Source organism: Malaclemys terrapin, chromosome 2, assembly GCF_027887155.1.
Source record: "Malaclemys terrapin pileata isolate rMalTer1 chromosome 2, rMalTer1.hap1, whole genome shotgun sequence".
In the NCBI taxonomy this organism is placed as follows: Eukaryota; Metazoa; Chordata; order Testudines; family Emydidae; genus Malaclemys; species Malaclemys terrapin.
In genome coordinates this window covers 282,844,762-282,861,173 of record NC_071506.1, presented here as the reverse complement: position 1 = coordinate 282,861,173, position 16,412 = coordinate 282,844,762, and the positions used below count along the sequence as shown (strand labels likewise).

The 16,412-nt window shown below is 46.5% G+C and overlaps 1 protein-coding gene across 1 annotated transcript in view; it reads left to right on the top strand.

Annotated features, from left to right (window-relative positions):
• Window positions 1-16,412, top strand: part of KIF9 (kinesin family member 9) — a 41,640-nt gene that overhangs the window by 16,482 nt on the left and 8,746 nt on the right. The window contains exons 13-19 of the mRNA XM_054016775.1: window positions 1,112-1,167; window positions 2,031-2,121; window positions 3,353-3,483; window positions 7,600-7,797; window positions 9,475-9,683; window positions 14,283-14,462; window positions 16,164-16,279. Coding sequence (XP_053872750.1) covers window positions 1,112-1,167; window positions 2,031-2,121; window positions 3,353-3,483; window positions 7,600-7,797; window positions 9,475-9,683; window positions 14,283-14,462; window positions 16,164-16,279 — 981 coding nt within the window. The remainder of the gene's footprint in view (window positions 1-1,111; window positions 1,168-2,030; window positions 2,122-3,352; window positions 3,484-7,599; window positions 7,798-9,474; window positions 9,684-14,282; window positions 14,463-16,163; window positions 16,280-16,412) is intronic.

Here is a 16,412-nt window from a genome sequence, read left to right as displayed (position 1 = left end):
CATAAGAGCAACCATACTGGGTCAGACCAAAGGTCCATCTAGCCCAGTATCCTGTCTTCCAACAGTGGCTAATGCCAGATGCCTCAGAGGGAATGAACAGAACAGGTAACCATCAAGTGATCCTCCCCTGTCATCCACTCCCAACTTCTGGCAAAGAGATGTGTTCCCAAAGTATTGTTCAAAAAGTGTTCCACCTTTTTTTGGGAGAGGGGAACTTCTGGGGCACTACAGCCCCGTCTCTCTACTCTTTGCTTTTCTCCCACCCTCAAAGGTCCCAGAAAATTTTCCTGCAGCTGATGGGGGTTGAGGAGAGTTGGCTTCTGTGGAATCCAGGGAGTCTTTTAGGGTCAGGGATGGTCAGCCTAAGTAGGAGATGGGAAGGACTGAGGAGTTTCTTATAGGGAAAGATGTCCTTAGTGGGGTCATGGAATCTTTTAGTGGGAATGATGCTTCTCTGGGAGTGGGGAGAATGTACTTCAAGACTTCCTAGAGAGGAAGGATGGTCCAGTGGTTAGGCCACTCGCCTAGGACTTGGGAGCTCTAAGTCACAGACTCTATGTATGACCCTGTGTAAGTGCCCAGATCTGCAAAGGCATTTAAGCTCCTAACTTCTATTGATTGATCTGGGCCTCAGTCTGTAAAATGGGGATAATAGCACTGCATTAAAGCTTGTGAGGAGCTCAGATGCTCTGGCGCTGGGAACCAGATAAGTACTTTAGATAGACTCAGCAGCGTGTGAGTGAGGAGAGAGCTGCATGGCTTGGAGGGTTGGAAGCTGCCTCCTGCATAATGTTGTGTGTTACACTTTGGCTGATAATTGGCTAACAATTCCTGACCGCTGGGGTCCTACAGGATACCTGCACAGCTGGCACCTGCCTTAGCCTATCAGATTCCTCTGTTCTTAAACAATGAGTGATGGTCATAGCCACACGGGGCCTGATTTTCCCAGTGCAGGATACAGGGTTAAGTTATCTGTAGCCTGAGGCTAGAGAAGGGGGCCCTGGGATTCTATAGTATTTGAACCAGCCTTACAGAGCAAGTTTTTTAAACATTGCACAGTGAATGTGGCCTGTCTCCCATTAGATCTTCAATGTATGTATCTCTTCCTCAGATAATGAACATCAGGCAAATCCAAGAGGTATTTAACCAGTTCAAAGTGATTTTAAGGTAAGATGTTGTAGCCGGGTATGTGCATTGGATAAGGAGATTTAGAAACTCTCCACCAAGCTTCTGTCTGTGACAGCACAGCACGGTGTCATGACACCGCTGGTGATGCCATTGTAGAATATGCAGAGAATAAGTTGTAGTTGTGAGACGCTCAGTCCAGCTCCTGATGGCTTGGTCAGGGGGAAGCTGCTGCTAGCTAACCCAGTGGCACCGATAGATCATGATCATAGATCACGGCCCTTGGCTGATGGACTCCATGAATTGGTTAAGTGTGCTCTGGTGTCTGATGCTACAGTTACAAAAGTAACGTGATGTCACTGCAGGAAGATTTGGGCTTTGAGGAGGGAAGTGGCAAGTCTGTGCTATGTCATGGGGGAGGGGGCATTCCTGTTCCACAGGAATCCAAACTGGTCCAGATCCCTGTGTTAGTGTTTTGCATGGATTTTGTACCTTGGGGAATCCTTTTATGGGGTTAAAATAAAGCAAGAAGATCAGGTCTTCTCATGGTGGTTCCACCCTCCAGGGCTAAACTACTGTGGAGTCGTGTTATTTGGGCCATAAAAAAGGCTCCCTAAAGTATTTCAAAAGCTAGTGAAATGTATACGTGTCTTAACAGAAGAGATATCCAGGCCTAAGGGACAGTGTGGGAAAAAAGGTGGGAAGAAGAAAATAGGAGGTCAGAACAGGTGCATGAAGGAGAGCGGTTTGGGAAGAATGCAGGAAGTAGGAGGAAAGGAGAGCAGAGATAGACATAGGGGTGATATTAGACACAGCTTTCTTTTGAAGTATGACACATTTACAAGTTTGGGGCTGTATGAAATTTTCCCTTGATAACAATGAAAAGGGCGGTTGTCTCTCCCCAGCCAACAGGAGCAGGAAGTGGAAGCCAGACTACGAAACAAATACACCCTGATAGACAAAGGTGACTTTGCAGCCATTACTGCTGCTCAGAAGGTAGGGCTCTGGGACTTGACCTTCTGCCTCAAATTCTTCCTACACTACTTGAGAGGAACCATTGAAATCCAAGGCCCTGAGCTACCATGGTGATGGGCATGACAGAAGAACAGAACTGCTACAAGTCAATAGAGCTGCACCAGTTTCCACCAGCAGAGAATCTGGCCCAGTATTTTAACAGGGTGGTTTATAAAATAGAGAAAAGGAAAATACATGAGAACTATTACATCAAAAATGCCTGCCTGCATGTGTGTCTGTTGTAAAATACTGGGCTAGATCCTCTGGCCCTGGTATGATCCCTTAGCACTGTTGGAGCAGCATAAAGGAGATGTACCCCACCCTAAAGGCCGATGTGGATTTCCTTATGTCGCTTAGGATGCAAGACATGTTTTACTATCAGCTTGTTTTTAGTTTGTCCTAACTTTCTGAAACTTTCACCTTCTGAGCTGATTAATTCCATGCGGCGACTATGCCTCAGTGTATTCACTTAATGGGTATAAGAATAATTCTCTACCTTGCAGAGTTGTGGGGCTTAACTATAGGTGCTTTGAGATCCTTGGAAGAAAGGCGCAATAGAAATGTGAAGTATTATGATACCACAAAACTGCACAATCTCCAGGCAGACCCCATTCCAGGCTTTAATTTAAAGCTGATCTGGAAAACAGAAATGAAATGTGAGTTAAGCAGATTTCTGTGCTGAATGGGCCATTTAGCCATGCTGTTGAGACACTGACAGAAATCAGATTTTACTTACGAAATCCTCTTGCAAACTTCTCCTTCGTTGAATGAAGATAACCCAGAGTGCGTCATTCTCTGATATTAGTGACACCATGATTACAGTGAGATTTCTGGTATTTGTGAGGTGTCAGAATGAAGCATTCCGGGATATCATCAAAGAAACAGAAAATACAATAGGATTTAATAAAGGCGTGGGGAAGAAATTTTAAACGTTAATTTAAACCTGTTTCTGTGATGTAAGTCCCTACTTCTTCCAAACCTAGTTAGTGGGAGCACTCAGCACATGAATCTGAAAATAATTCCAAGGGCTTTTTTGCTTCTCAATTCACCTTTAAGATGATTTTTTCCACCAAGATGCCATGAGGTGAATCTGGATTTAGATTAAGGAATTGGACAGATTTACCCCTCTGAGCAGAGTATTTAGTTCTCACAAGCTGGACATCTGCAGGGCTAATACTTCTGTATTCACATCTTCAGCCCTCTCTGTTTTCAGGCAGGCCTGGTTGATGCAGAGGGCCATCTAGTGGGGGAAGTGGACGGACAGGGCTTCGGGATTGGAGTTGCTCCTTTATCCAAACCCGGCGGGAAGAAAGTTAAAGCCAAGAAAGCCAAAGAGCAGCTTAGGTGAGTTGACATGTAAAACAGCGGTTCCCTCTCCTTTAGTCAGGTGTCTTTCTCCACTCATGAAAATCTTCCCTATGGCAGTGACATAACCAGGGATTTATGGGCGGCTTTCCACCTACAGGGGTAAGTAGCTACCCAAGGGAGAAGGCTGTGGAGAAACAGCCCCAATAGCCCTCGTGATATTCTGTGCTTGTTTCAATGAGGAGGTCCCGGCCTACTGGGATTGGTGTTGATACATGGTTGTGGCCTGATCACCAAGACGACGGGCAGCGGGTGAAGCTTCCCCTTGGGGAGGCTAGACCCTGCCCCACCTCTTCTGGCCAAGGCCACATCCCCACTCGCTGCTCTCAGCCCCTCCCCACAATGGCCCTGGTCCAGGTGGGCGCGAAGGGGGCTGAGAGCTCCGCCCTGGCCGAAACGCCAAGCCCCGAGCCTCTCCCCCATTCTGCCCCTTCTGCCCATGGCCCCACCATACCCCACCCCATTCCGCCCCTTCCGTCGTGGCCCTGCCCCCATTCTACCCCCATTCCGCCTCTTCCCCCCAGGCCCTGCCCCCACTTGCTTCTTCCCCCCCCCACCCCCCACCCCCGCTGCTGCCCAAAGACCGGAAAAGCTCTGTGCCCCTGCCACGGCCCCAGGGCCATAACAGGGAGTGAGAGTGCCTCTTTCCCTGTGGCAGGGGGAGATTTTTCTGGGGGCCTCAAATCCACTACTGCCCCACTGGTGGCATGAGATTTGAGCCTCCATTACGTACCACCCATGACAAAGACCAAACCTGCCCCTCAGAATGTGTCTTTGCACAGTCAGCGTCAGACTCAAATCCGTTTGGTTTTGTGGAAGTCTGGTTGGTATATGCAGGATTTACTGTAAACGGCTACTCATGTTTATTACGAGTAGCACCTAAGGACAAACCAAGAATGGGGCCCCATTGTGCTAGCTGCTTTACAGACACAGAGTAGTAGATAGTCCCTCCCCCAGGCAGGCACAGGATGGGGAAGGGATAGAACACACCAGCAGAGTGACTCATAGACTCATAGACTTTAAGGTCAGAAGGGACCATTATGATCATCTGGTCTGACCCCCTGCATGCTGCAGGCCATAAAACCGTCCCTACCCCTTCCTGGACTCTGCTGTTGAAGTCCCCCATCCTGTTTTTAGTGACTTCAATCGGCAGAGACCCTCCTGCTAGTGATCCCTGCCCCATGCTGCGGAGGAAGGCGAAAAACCTCCAGAGGCTCAGCCAATCTGCCCTGGAGGAAAATTCCTTCCCGACCCCAAATATGGCGATCAGTAAGACCCCGAGCATATAGGCAAGAGTCTCCAGCCTGACCCCTGTTAGCCATTTTACTATTTACCCACCATTCCTTGGTTTTCCTTGACTACTATGTTTTACCATTAAACCATTCCCTCCATAAACTTATCTAACTTAATCTTAAAACCAGACAGGTCCGTCGCCCCCACCGTTTCCCTCGGAAGGCCGTTCCAATATTTCACCCCTCTAACGGTCAGAAACCTTCGTCTAATTTCAAGCCTGAACTTCCCCACGGCCAGTTTATATCCATTTGTTCTCGTATCCACATTAGTACTAAACTGGAATAATTCCTCTCCCTCCCTTGTATTAATCCCTCTAATATATTTAAAGATAGCAATCATATCCCCCCTCAGCCTTCGCTTTGTCAGACTAAACAACCCAAGCTCCTCTAGTCTCCTTTCATACGACAGGTTTTCCATTCCTCTGATCATCCTAGTGGCCCTTCTCTGCACCCGTTCTAGTTTGAGTTCATCTTTTTTAAACATGGGAGACCAGAACTGCACACAGTACTCCAAATGTGGTCTCACCAGCGCCTTGTACAACGGAAGCAGGACCTCCTTATCCCTACTAGATATACCTCGCCTAATACATCCCAAGACCGCATTGGCTTTTTTCACCGCCACGTCACATTGTCGACTCATAGTCATCCTGCGGTCTACAAGGACCCCTAGGTCCTTCTCCTCTTCCGTTACTTCTAACCAATGCGTCCCCATCTTGTAACTAAAATTGTTATTAGTCATCCCCAAATGCATCACCTTACACTTTTTACTATTAAATTTCATCTTATTTCTGATACTCCAATTCACAAGCTCATTCAAGTCTCCCTGCAGAAAATCCCTATCTTCCTGCGAATTTACAACGCCCCCCACCTTCGTATCATCCGCAAACTTTATCAGCCCACTCCTGCAATCGGTTCCGAGGTCAGTTATAAATAGATTAAATAAAATGGGTCCCAAAACCGAACCTTGAGGCACTCCACTAGTAACCTCCCTCCAACCCGACAGTTCACCCTTTAATACGACCCGCTGCATTCTCCCCATTAACCAATTCCCTATCCACCTCTGGATTTTCATATCGATCCCCATGTTTTTCATTTTAACCAATAATTCCTCATGCGGTACAGTATCAAACGCTTTACTGAAATCCAGGTATATTAGGTCCACCGCATTTCCCTTATCTAATAAGTCCGTTACTTTCTCAAAGAAGGAGATCAGATTCGTTTGGCACGATCTGCCCTTCGTAAAACCATGTTGTAATTTATCGCAATTGCCATTAACCTCCAGGTCCTCAACTAGTTTCTCTTTCAGAATTTTCTCTAACACCTTGCACACTACAGATGTTAAACTAACAGGCCTGTAGTTACCCGGATCACTTTTTTTCCCTTTCTTGAAAATAGGAACCACATTAGCTATTCTCCAGTCTAACGGGACCACCCCCGAGTTTACAGATTCATTAAATATTATCGCTAATGGGCCTGCTATTTCCCGCACCAATTCCTTCAATATTCTCGGATGAAGATCGTCCGGTCCTCCCGACTTAGCCCCATTAAGGTGTTCAAGTTTTATTTCTACCTCGGATACGGAAATCCCCCATCCTGAATGCCCCTCTGTAGTGGTGCTAGTATCCCTAATACCTTCATTGGCCTCATTAAACTCTGATGCAAAATATTCATTGAGATATTGCGCCATGCCTAGATTGTCTTTAATCTCCTCTCCGGCAATAGTCTTCAGCGGTCCCACTTCTTCTTTCTTTGCTTTCTTCCTATTTATGTGGCTGTAAAACCTCTTACTATTGCTTTTAATTCCCCTTGCTAGGTCCAGCACATGGCATGTTAGTGCCATGATTTTGTTGTTGGGTGGGTTTAGTTAGAAGGGGATCAGCAAAATGGAAAGGGAAGGAGGATGAGAGGGACAGGGGAGGGGAGGAGAGAGTAAGAGGAGCAGATGTGGTGTGAACCTGAGCTAAAGAGACTAGAGGGAGGGTTAGCGCAAACAGCCCATCAGCACAGGGCAGAGAAAGTCCAGTCAGAACAGTAAAACGTTCTCTGAATGTCCAGAGGCCCCTGTTCTAGCTGCTTCTGCTCCTGCTGGTTGGAGTCTCTGGCTGGTTTCTCCTTGCAGTTGTTCCCCAAGACCGCATGGGGGTAGGAGGCACCACCTCAGTCCTAGTACCCCTGAGTGGGGGGCATTTCCCCTGCATGTTTCTGGGTCCAGGAGGGGTGCTGGCGTGTGCTGCCCTGGTTGATGCCAGAGTGCTTCTCCACACTAATACACAACTTCCATTGTCATCTCTTACATCTCACACTGGGTATCCCTTGCTGAACAGACTCCCGGAGGCCAGTTTAAGGAGACTCTCCACTCTTCTTCCATAAACTGGACTGGGGGCTAAGCCAGGTCTTCTGGACTCTGCTACGGGGCTCCATTGAGGGTGGATAGGGGTCCACTGCCTGCTGCTTGCTCCAAGCAGACACTTGTATATTCAGTCTCGTAATGTGCCCTAGCCAGGTCCGTGTAACCTGTGCATGCGAATGGACTTCTCGGGAACCTTCACAAGAAGTTGATCCTGCGTGTGCTGCTATTCCTACAGATTTTATATTCAGGGAGGTCCCTCTAGGTTTGCAAGCAGGGAGCTGTGACAATAGAGACAATGGCTCCTGCCCCATTGAAGTTGGCGGAACTTTCACTGTTAACTTCAGAGGAGCAGGCTCAGACCTCCAGTTCTTGAATCAGAACTGGTTTCTGCAGTGTAGTTTTAGTATCAGTGTTTTGTCATATGCTGGAAATGAACCATTTCTTTCCTCTTAGCCCCATTACCAGGAAGGAAGGATTGGGAAGCCCTGTTTTGGGGAAAGATCTGGATTCTGTTTCCCCATCAAGGAGTCAGCTGGTAACTTCCGCAAAGGATTTGGATGTGAAGGAGGGACTAATACGGGAGCAGGATGCAGCTAGTATTGAAACACATCGCTCGGAGTCAGTGCCCAAGGAGGAGTCCCACCGACCGAGGTAACCTTTCACCTTAATGAGGCACTTTCCATTTGCAAAGCTAAACAGGTGGGGTCATTCCGGGTGCAAAGCCAAACAGAGTGCCCAGTCGCTGAGCTGGGTCTCAGGAGGTTCGGTCTGTGATGGGGGCAGAGGGGACAGGGCCAAGGCTGAGGAAATAGTTTCTGTTTAGCAAAAGGGATGTGTAGTGTTAGCTGTCTTCACTCCATGGTATTTTGGCCTAGGTTTCCTGCTCTTACACCTTGCTGTTTGCAGTGGTACTGTAATGGGGCACCATGCACATGCATGGGAGTGGCTCGTGTGTGCATTTCAGCGCAGTAATACATCAGTGTGGTGTGTCTCCTGATTTTGGTTCTCTTGGATTTGGCATTCCTGTCACTTGCCACCTGAGGATTGCCATTGCATCCCCGCTCTGGGTCCAGCTCCCACTAGCTTCAAAGTGAGCTGCTGGGTAAATTCCAGCCGTTGCACCCGGCATCCGCCCTGCTTCTGCTCTCTGCTGTCGAAAACACGTCCCTGCTGCCAGCAAAGGAAGCAGTCCCATTAGACATGGTTTTCAGTAAGCGGTAGCAGCCCTAACATTTTGTTCTGAACTACTAAAATGTTACCATTGCTCAGTAACAGAGCTGGTGCTGCTTTGGGGCTTTACATTCGCAAACGCTTAACACACATTAACTAATTAAGCCTCACATCCCCTTAATGAGGTAAGGCTGTATTATCCCCATTCTCATGGTGGGGATATGAAGGCTTGACCAAGATCGGGCAGGATGCCATCTGACAGGCATCTGTCTAGTTTTGTCGCGATTTCTAGGGGATCAATACAGGGTAGGCTCCTTTAAGGTAAGAGATGAATGACTTGCCCGTGTCAGAAGAGTTCTCTGAAGGTGAACCATTATTTCTATGGATTCACACTCCTCACCCCTCTTGTAGGTTCGCGCAAGAGTCTGGCTCCCCAGGGGATACCCGTGGGAGGTTAGCCCAAGGGCGTGGCTCCCCTGGGGATACCCGTGGGAGGTTAACCTAAAATGTAAATCCATAGAAAATACTAGCACCATCTTAGATCTTTGCTGACCACTTTCTGGTTCTCCTCCCCTGGGTTCCCAGACTGGCCTCAGAGGCAACAAGACTCAGAAGTTTGGATCCGTAAGATCCAACTTTCTGGGACGATTCAACTGAGACAGCTGCTAGGGAACTTTGCTTCTGTGTAAGTAACTCTTCCTTCTTGGAGTAGTCGGGTTTGTCTACACTTAAAAGGCTGTACCTTTGCAGCTGAACCGCTGCAGCGCGTCAGTGAAGATGCTGTATGTGCCAATGGGAGGGCTTCTCCCGTCAGCGCAGGTACACCACCTTCGCAAGAGGTGGTAGCTATTCGACAGGAGAGGCCCTCCCGCTGACATAGCGCCGTCTCCCCTGGGAGTTAGGTGGGTGTGGAAGAGCGATGGAGTCATACCAGCATAAATTGCTAGTATAGGCCAAGCCATCCCGGGAGAGGAGGAGGCCTGAAGGTTAGCACAGTGAGAGCACCGTGAGGCTGCAAGTGTCGATAGGTTCTGAAAACGCCCCATGAGGTGTAATTTGCAGACACTGATTATCAGTCCACTCAGGTGCAATAAGTAAACCTGAAGCTGGAACAACTGACCCTTCCTGTATTTTCTCCTTCTCTGAACCCTGGCGCAGTTCCCCTCCCGCTAAGCTGGTGGCATTTGAGGAGTTTAAAAACGAGCGAGGAAGTGAGATCAACCGGATCTTTAAGGAGAACAAAGCCATCCTCAGCGACAGGAAGAAGAAAGCGAGCGAGATCACCCACAGACTCAACCTAATAAAACAGGAGATGGACATCACCAAACAGGCCCTCGGGGCCCAGAAGAAGGAGAGGGAGGAGCAGGGTAAGTGGCATACAGAATGGATCGGACCACACAGATCTGAGCAGGGAGAGTTTGTTTCATTTCTCTGAGCTGTAACTGTTGGAACACATTACAGGACACCATTGCTGTGCCACAGGCTGGAGGGGCAGCCAGAGGGGTCTATGCTCTACCTCTGCAACCTGGCCTTGGGTTCAGCAGCCAATTCCACTGCCTCATCCCCTTGCACTTCAACCACACGGAGCCAAGTCACTCAGGCTTTCTGCAGCCGAAGTGAGTTTCAGCCAGACTGAACACATCAAAGATATATGGTCTAATTCTCCGCATGGACTTCAGCGGAGCTATGCTGGCATAAAATTGGTGTAATGAAATGGAGAATTAGGCCAATTCACTGTAAAAGCCATTCGATGCAGGGTTTCTCTTCCCACGCTAGAGTAATGGTGACTTTGTTTCTGGGCATACGTCATTCTATTTGATTTGATGGGTCTGGCTCAATCCCTGACATATGAAACACCACATTCCCCGTTTGCATGAGAATGCCTCAAGCCTAAAACCCTCTAAAACAAAAAAATGGAAAGAAGACTCTAAACGGCACCAAATTCTAAGAAGTGTCAGTTCTTTCAGGCTCTGATCATACGAGCAAGAAGCTGCAGGTGTACTGCTACACCTGCACGCTGTCATGCAGGTTCATAGAGTCAGAGATTCTAAGTCCAGAAGAGACCACGGTGATCATCTCATCTGACCTCCTGGATAACACAGGCCAGAGAACTTCGCCAAAATAATTCCGAGAGCATAGCTTTTAGAAAAACATCCAACTTTGATTTTAAAATGGTCAGTGATGGAGAATCCACTGTGACCCTTGGTAAATTGGTCCAACAGTTAATTACTCTCGTCATTAAAAATACACACCTTATTTCCAGTCTCAGTTTGTCTAGCTTCATCTTCCAGGCACAGGATCATTATACCTCTCTCTGCTAGATTGAAGAGCTCATTATTAAGTATTTGTTTCCCATGTAGCTACTGACAGACTAATCAAGTCAGCCCTTAACCTTCTCTTTGTCGAGCTAACTAGATTGAACTTGAGTCCATCACTATCAGGCATGTTTTCTAATCCTTTAATCATGCTCATGGCTCTTCTCTGAACCCCTTGAATTTATCAACATCCTTCTTGAATTGTGAGCGCCAGAACTGGACACCGGATTCCACCAGCAATCACACCACTGGTTTTTGCCCAATCATTATAGCAACTTTTTTACCAGGAGCATCTTCATGTAGGGTCCATTTCTGCAAAGGGCTGAGCTCTCTTGGCTAGCTATTCAGCAAACTCTGCTCCTGTTGCAGTCATCATGAAAGGAGGGTGTTTAGCACCTCCTAAGATCAGTCCCTTAGTTTGGTGACGTGGGTCTTGTATTTCATATCTACAAACTGGTGGGTTTATTCTGGAAGCTGGAAATCACTAAAGTAACATAATCGGAGGCAAACATTAGAGACTCCTGATGCAAAGGCAACACAGGAAGAATAGTAAGAGGCCAATATGGTTCCATCAGGAGCTCTCTAATGTCCTGACAATCAAAAAAGAATCACACAAAAACTGGAAACATGGACAGATTGGTAAGGAGGAGTACAGAAGAATAGCACAAGCATGTAGGGAGAAAATCAGAAAGGCTAAGTTAAAAATGAGTTACACCTAGCAAGGGACATAAAAGGAAATAAGAAGTTCTTTAAATACATTAGGAGAAAGAGAAAGATGAAGGAAAGTGTAGGTCCTCTACTTAGCAGGGAAGGAAAACTAATAACTGATGACATCAAGAAACCCGAGGTGTTTAATGTCTATTTTGCTTCTGTTTTTACTAAAATGGTTAATGGGACCAGATACTCAACACAATATAAACAAGGGGGAAGGAACGCAAGCCAAAATAGGAAAAGAAAAGGTTAAAGAATATTTAGATCAGTTAGCTGTGTTCAGGTCAGCAGGGCCTGATGAAATTCATCCTAGGGTACTTAAGGAAGTAGGTGAAGCAGTCTCGGAACCGTCAGTGATTATCTTTGGGAACCCCTGGAGGACAGGTGAGGTCCCAGAGGACTGGAGAAGGGCAAACATAGTACAGTAAAAGCTGTGTTATCCGGCACTTTGTCAAGCTCTATTAACCAGCATTTCTGATATGTCCCAATACAAATCTTCAGTCTAGTAACTGGGACTAGTATACTGCCCAGGAGATTATGCAATTGCACCTTCTGCACTCTACTTGTATGCAAAAGGGGAAGAAGACAAGCAAGCAAGCTGATATCAAGGATTTATTCAAAAAAGCAGCTTCCAGGGTGTGTCATCGGGCTGAATATGTAACGACCCTATCTCCTATACCGTCTACATCTACAATAATTGCGGTTGATAATGATGACCTTGAGGCACTGCAAGATCCTGAAGTGCCTTCTGAATCATCAAAGAAAGATTAAAGTATGTTCAGTCGAGTTTTAGTGTTAAGTGTATTTTTAGTCATCTGGGTGTAGGCCATGCGCTGCCCATAGTGATAGGTAGTATCCTAAAATAACCGGCTGTATAGAAAACGTTACCTGTCTACACCTCAGTGCTTCAAGAAACCAACCCCGCTGCGGTGCAGTACTACGACTGGATTGGCGAGTACCTGTACACTATTTTGTACTTTATTCATGTTATTGTATTTGAATTCTTTGAAAACTGGTTCCATTGATAAGTATAACCAGAATTTTTGATTAACCGGCACCCCCTATTTCCCCAACATGCCAGATAACAAAGCTTTTACTGTATCTATCTTTAAAAAGGGGAACAAATTGGACCCAGACAGTTATGGACCAGTCAGCCTAACTTTGATACCTGGAAAGATTCTGGAATAAATTAAACAATCAGTTTGTAAGCACCTAGAGGATGATAGAGTTATAAGGAATAGCCAGCATGGATTTGTCAAGAACAAATCATGCCAAGCCAACCTAATTTCCTTCTTTGACAGGGTTACTGGCCTAGTGGTTGGGGGGAAAGCAGTAGACACAATGTGTATTTTGATTTTAGTAAGACTTTTGACAGAGTCCCACATGACGTTCTCAAAAGCAAATTAGGGAAATGTGGTCTAGATGAAATTACTAAAAGGTGGGTGCACAACTGGTTGAAAGCCCCTACGCAAAGAGTAGTTATCAATGGTTTGCTGTCGAACTGGGAGGGCATATCTAGTGGGGTCCTGCAGTGGTCAGTCCTGGGTCTGGTACTATTCAATATTTTCATAAATTACTTTGATAATGGAGTGGAGAGTATACTTATAAAAATTTGCAGATGACACCAAACTGGGAGGGATTGCAAGCACTTTGGAAGACAGGATTAGAATTCAAAACAGCCTTGACAAATCAGAGAATTAATCTGAAATCAACCAGATGAAATTCAGTAAAGATAACTGTATTACACTTAGGAAGAAGAAAAAAATCAAATGGACAGCCAAAATGGGGAATAACTGGCTAGGCAGTAGTATGGCAGAAAAGGATCTGGGGCTTATAGTGGATCACAAATTGAACATGAATCAACAGTGTGATGCAATTGTGAAAAAGGCTAATATTATTCTGGGGTGTATTAACAGGATTGTCGTATGTAAGACACGGGAGGTAATTGTCCTGCTCTACTCATCATTTGTGAGGCCTCAGCTGTACTGCTGTGTCCAGTTGTGGGTGCCACACTTTAGGAAAGATGTGGACAAATTGGAAAGAGTCCATAGGAGAGCCACAAAAATGATAAAAGGTTTAAAAAAATCCAACCTATGAGGAAAGGTTAAAAAAACTGGGCATGTTTAGTTTAAGGCGGGACCTGATAACTGTCTTCAAATATGTTAAGGGCTGTTCTAAAGAGGGTCATGATCAATTGTTCTCCATGTCCTCTGAAGGTAGGACAAGAAGCAATGGGTTTAATCTGCAGCAAGGGAGATTTAGGTTAGATATTAGGAAAAAATTTCTAACAATAAAGATAGTTAAATTCTGAACTAGGCTTTGAAGGGAGGTTGTGGAATCACCATCATTGGTGGTTTTTAAGAACTGGTTGGACAAACACCTGTCACAGATGATCTAGATTTATTTGGTCGTGCCTCAACTCAGGGGACTGGACTTGATGACCTCTCGAGGTCCCTTCCAACCTGACATTTCTAGGATTCTATGGAACTGTGAGCAAGGAGAGGTTTTTAATGTGGGAGGTAGCTGGATCCTAACGGTATCTGGGGGGTGACCAGTTTATCTCCAATGTCTTGCCTTAATAGGCCAGTCCTGCTCTCAGTGACACCAGTGAGAGTTTTGCAATAGGAACAATGTGTGCAATCCCTAAGTGATACCTTCACACAGTCTGTCTTGCAAGAGTTAGCAGGGCAACCCAATCGGCCCACTCTTAGTCATGTACCTCTTGGATTAGGAAGGTATCATAGAATCATAAAAGATTAGGGTTGGAAGAGGAACTGAGATCTCAGCTAGTTCAGTAACCACTCCATCCCCATGCCATTGGGAGTAAAACAGTGTATCTAAGGAAATGTTAGTTGAGTGGTCAACATCCATGTATGATCCCTGTTCTTTGGCACTCTCCTTCCACCCATGAGAACCTGTCACATCCTTTTCACCTTGCAGGCGAGTATGTGAATGAGGAAGGACAGATCATAATTGACGAGGAGGAATTTTTACTGGTCATGAAACTTAAGGATCTGAAGAAACAGTACAGGTGTGATTTTGATGAACTGCGGGACCTGAAAGCAGAAGTCCAATACTGTCAGCATCTGGTGGATCAGTGCCGCAACAGACTAATCTCAGGTACTCATGTTGCTGGCCAGAGGTTTGGAAATGGCATGCACTTTCGCTAGTGCATTCAATCGCGCTCAGATCTGTAAGCCCTGCACTGTGCTCACAGAACAGGTGGGCATATATTTAAATGAATTCATTTGTCCCTGCAGAATTGGAAGCCTCTAAAATTCAGGGACCCTTGAGTCCCAGTGACCCTGTAATATGATTTCGTTAATCATCATTGCAGCTCACATTCTATAAATGTTACCCAATTTCTAATGAGACACTTAGCTCCTACCGATTCTGTTCCTCCCATGTTAACACAGTTACTTCTGGATCAGATGTCGAGATGCAACTAGTAATCATTGAATGCAGTGGGGCCAGGATTTCACCCAGCGTTTTGTTTGACACAGAGACTTGTGGTGCTAGCACAGCACTGGGTCAAGGCTTTAACCAGGTGCTGCAATTTTTGTACCTTTCCGAAGCCCATAAGAGTTCAGTGCGCCTCAAGTCCCAGTGTTACAGGATGGGGCCTTGTGTCTGGGGCATTGGTCCATACGTTTTAGCTTGCACCGCCTCACTGGTACCCTCCTCACTCGGATGACACATGTTTCTGGTACAAGTTAACTTGGACAGATATGCAGCACCCAGTTTGGGCCTGGGTGTATACTTTGGGCCTGGATTTGACCCAGTATGTTTGATGACATTAGATGTATCAATATCAAAGTCCTCAGCATTTGGAAGCTGTGCAATGCTCTGTTTTCTGCAAATATCCCAGGGCACAAGCTTGCATCTCTCAGGAGCAGCCCACACTGAAACAAATGCCTTGTGTTATTCAGGTAAGTACACACAGAGCCAATTCCTAACCATTGGCTTAAGTGGGATCAGGATTTGGCCTGTATTTGGAGCTGCCGATATCTGTGTTAATTTGAATGTGCAAACAACGGTGTGACCATTCGTATGAACGCACTTGGTGTTCTCATGGAATGTGGAGGTGACTCATTTGGACCAGGGTATAAAGTCAGTGGTGTTATAGTCATGTCAGCAGTGCCTACGAAAAGCAGGGCTCTGTATTTGGCTTTCTTCATTTTTCCATACTTTCCAGGACATAAAACGAACGCAGGACATTCCTGGGGGATTACTGTGCTTCTCAGGGCTTAGTTCCCTCGGATCAGACCCTAAAGCAGAGCGTGCCAGAGGAACGAGGCTTTAGAGATATGTGCCTGGGAAATGCATATTATTAGTAATAAGAACACAGGTTCCAGCAGCACTGCTCTGCCTCTTGTGCAGTCTCAGTTGCTATTATGGGATGGCAAGGGGCTATGATGCTCATTTAGCACTGGAGGCGAAGTCCGACCAAAAATGTGCTGACTGCTTAAAATTGCTTCTTCCAAGTTTCCAAATGTCAGATTGAAAAGTGTTTTCATCTCTAGCCGTGTAGGAAGAGCGACCTCTAGAGGCCACTCAGATTGTTCTAATCCGCACGTTCCCTGTGGCTGTCGCAGGGGGAGAGACTGTTTAGTGCCTGCTTCCTATTTAAGGGTGGAGGAGTCTGACCAGCCCCTAACCAGCACGTTTCAACTGATTGCGCCACTCAGGTCACTAACTGTGGTACCGATTTAGACGGCTGTGGAGGTGCATGTCTAGTCATTGTGCAGCATGCCAGGAAAAATACAAACCTGGCCCCCTTTGTTACCTGGTTATTGTCCCCCTCCCCCCTTGGTCTTACAGAATTTGAAATCTGGTACAATGAGTCCTTCCTTATCCCTGAGGATGTGCAGGAAGCGATAAAGCCTGGAGGCAACATCAGACCTGGAATGATTCCCATGAACAGAGTCCTGTGTCTGGTGAGTTGTGCTGGGGAGTCCTGCTGCCCTCCCTGCTTGACAGCGGTGTGTCATACTGTGGTCACAGGCACTACCAGTGCTGGGGGGAGGAGGGAGGTTTGCAGCTCTGGCCCTTTTTGGGGCCAGTGAGGTG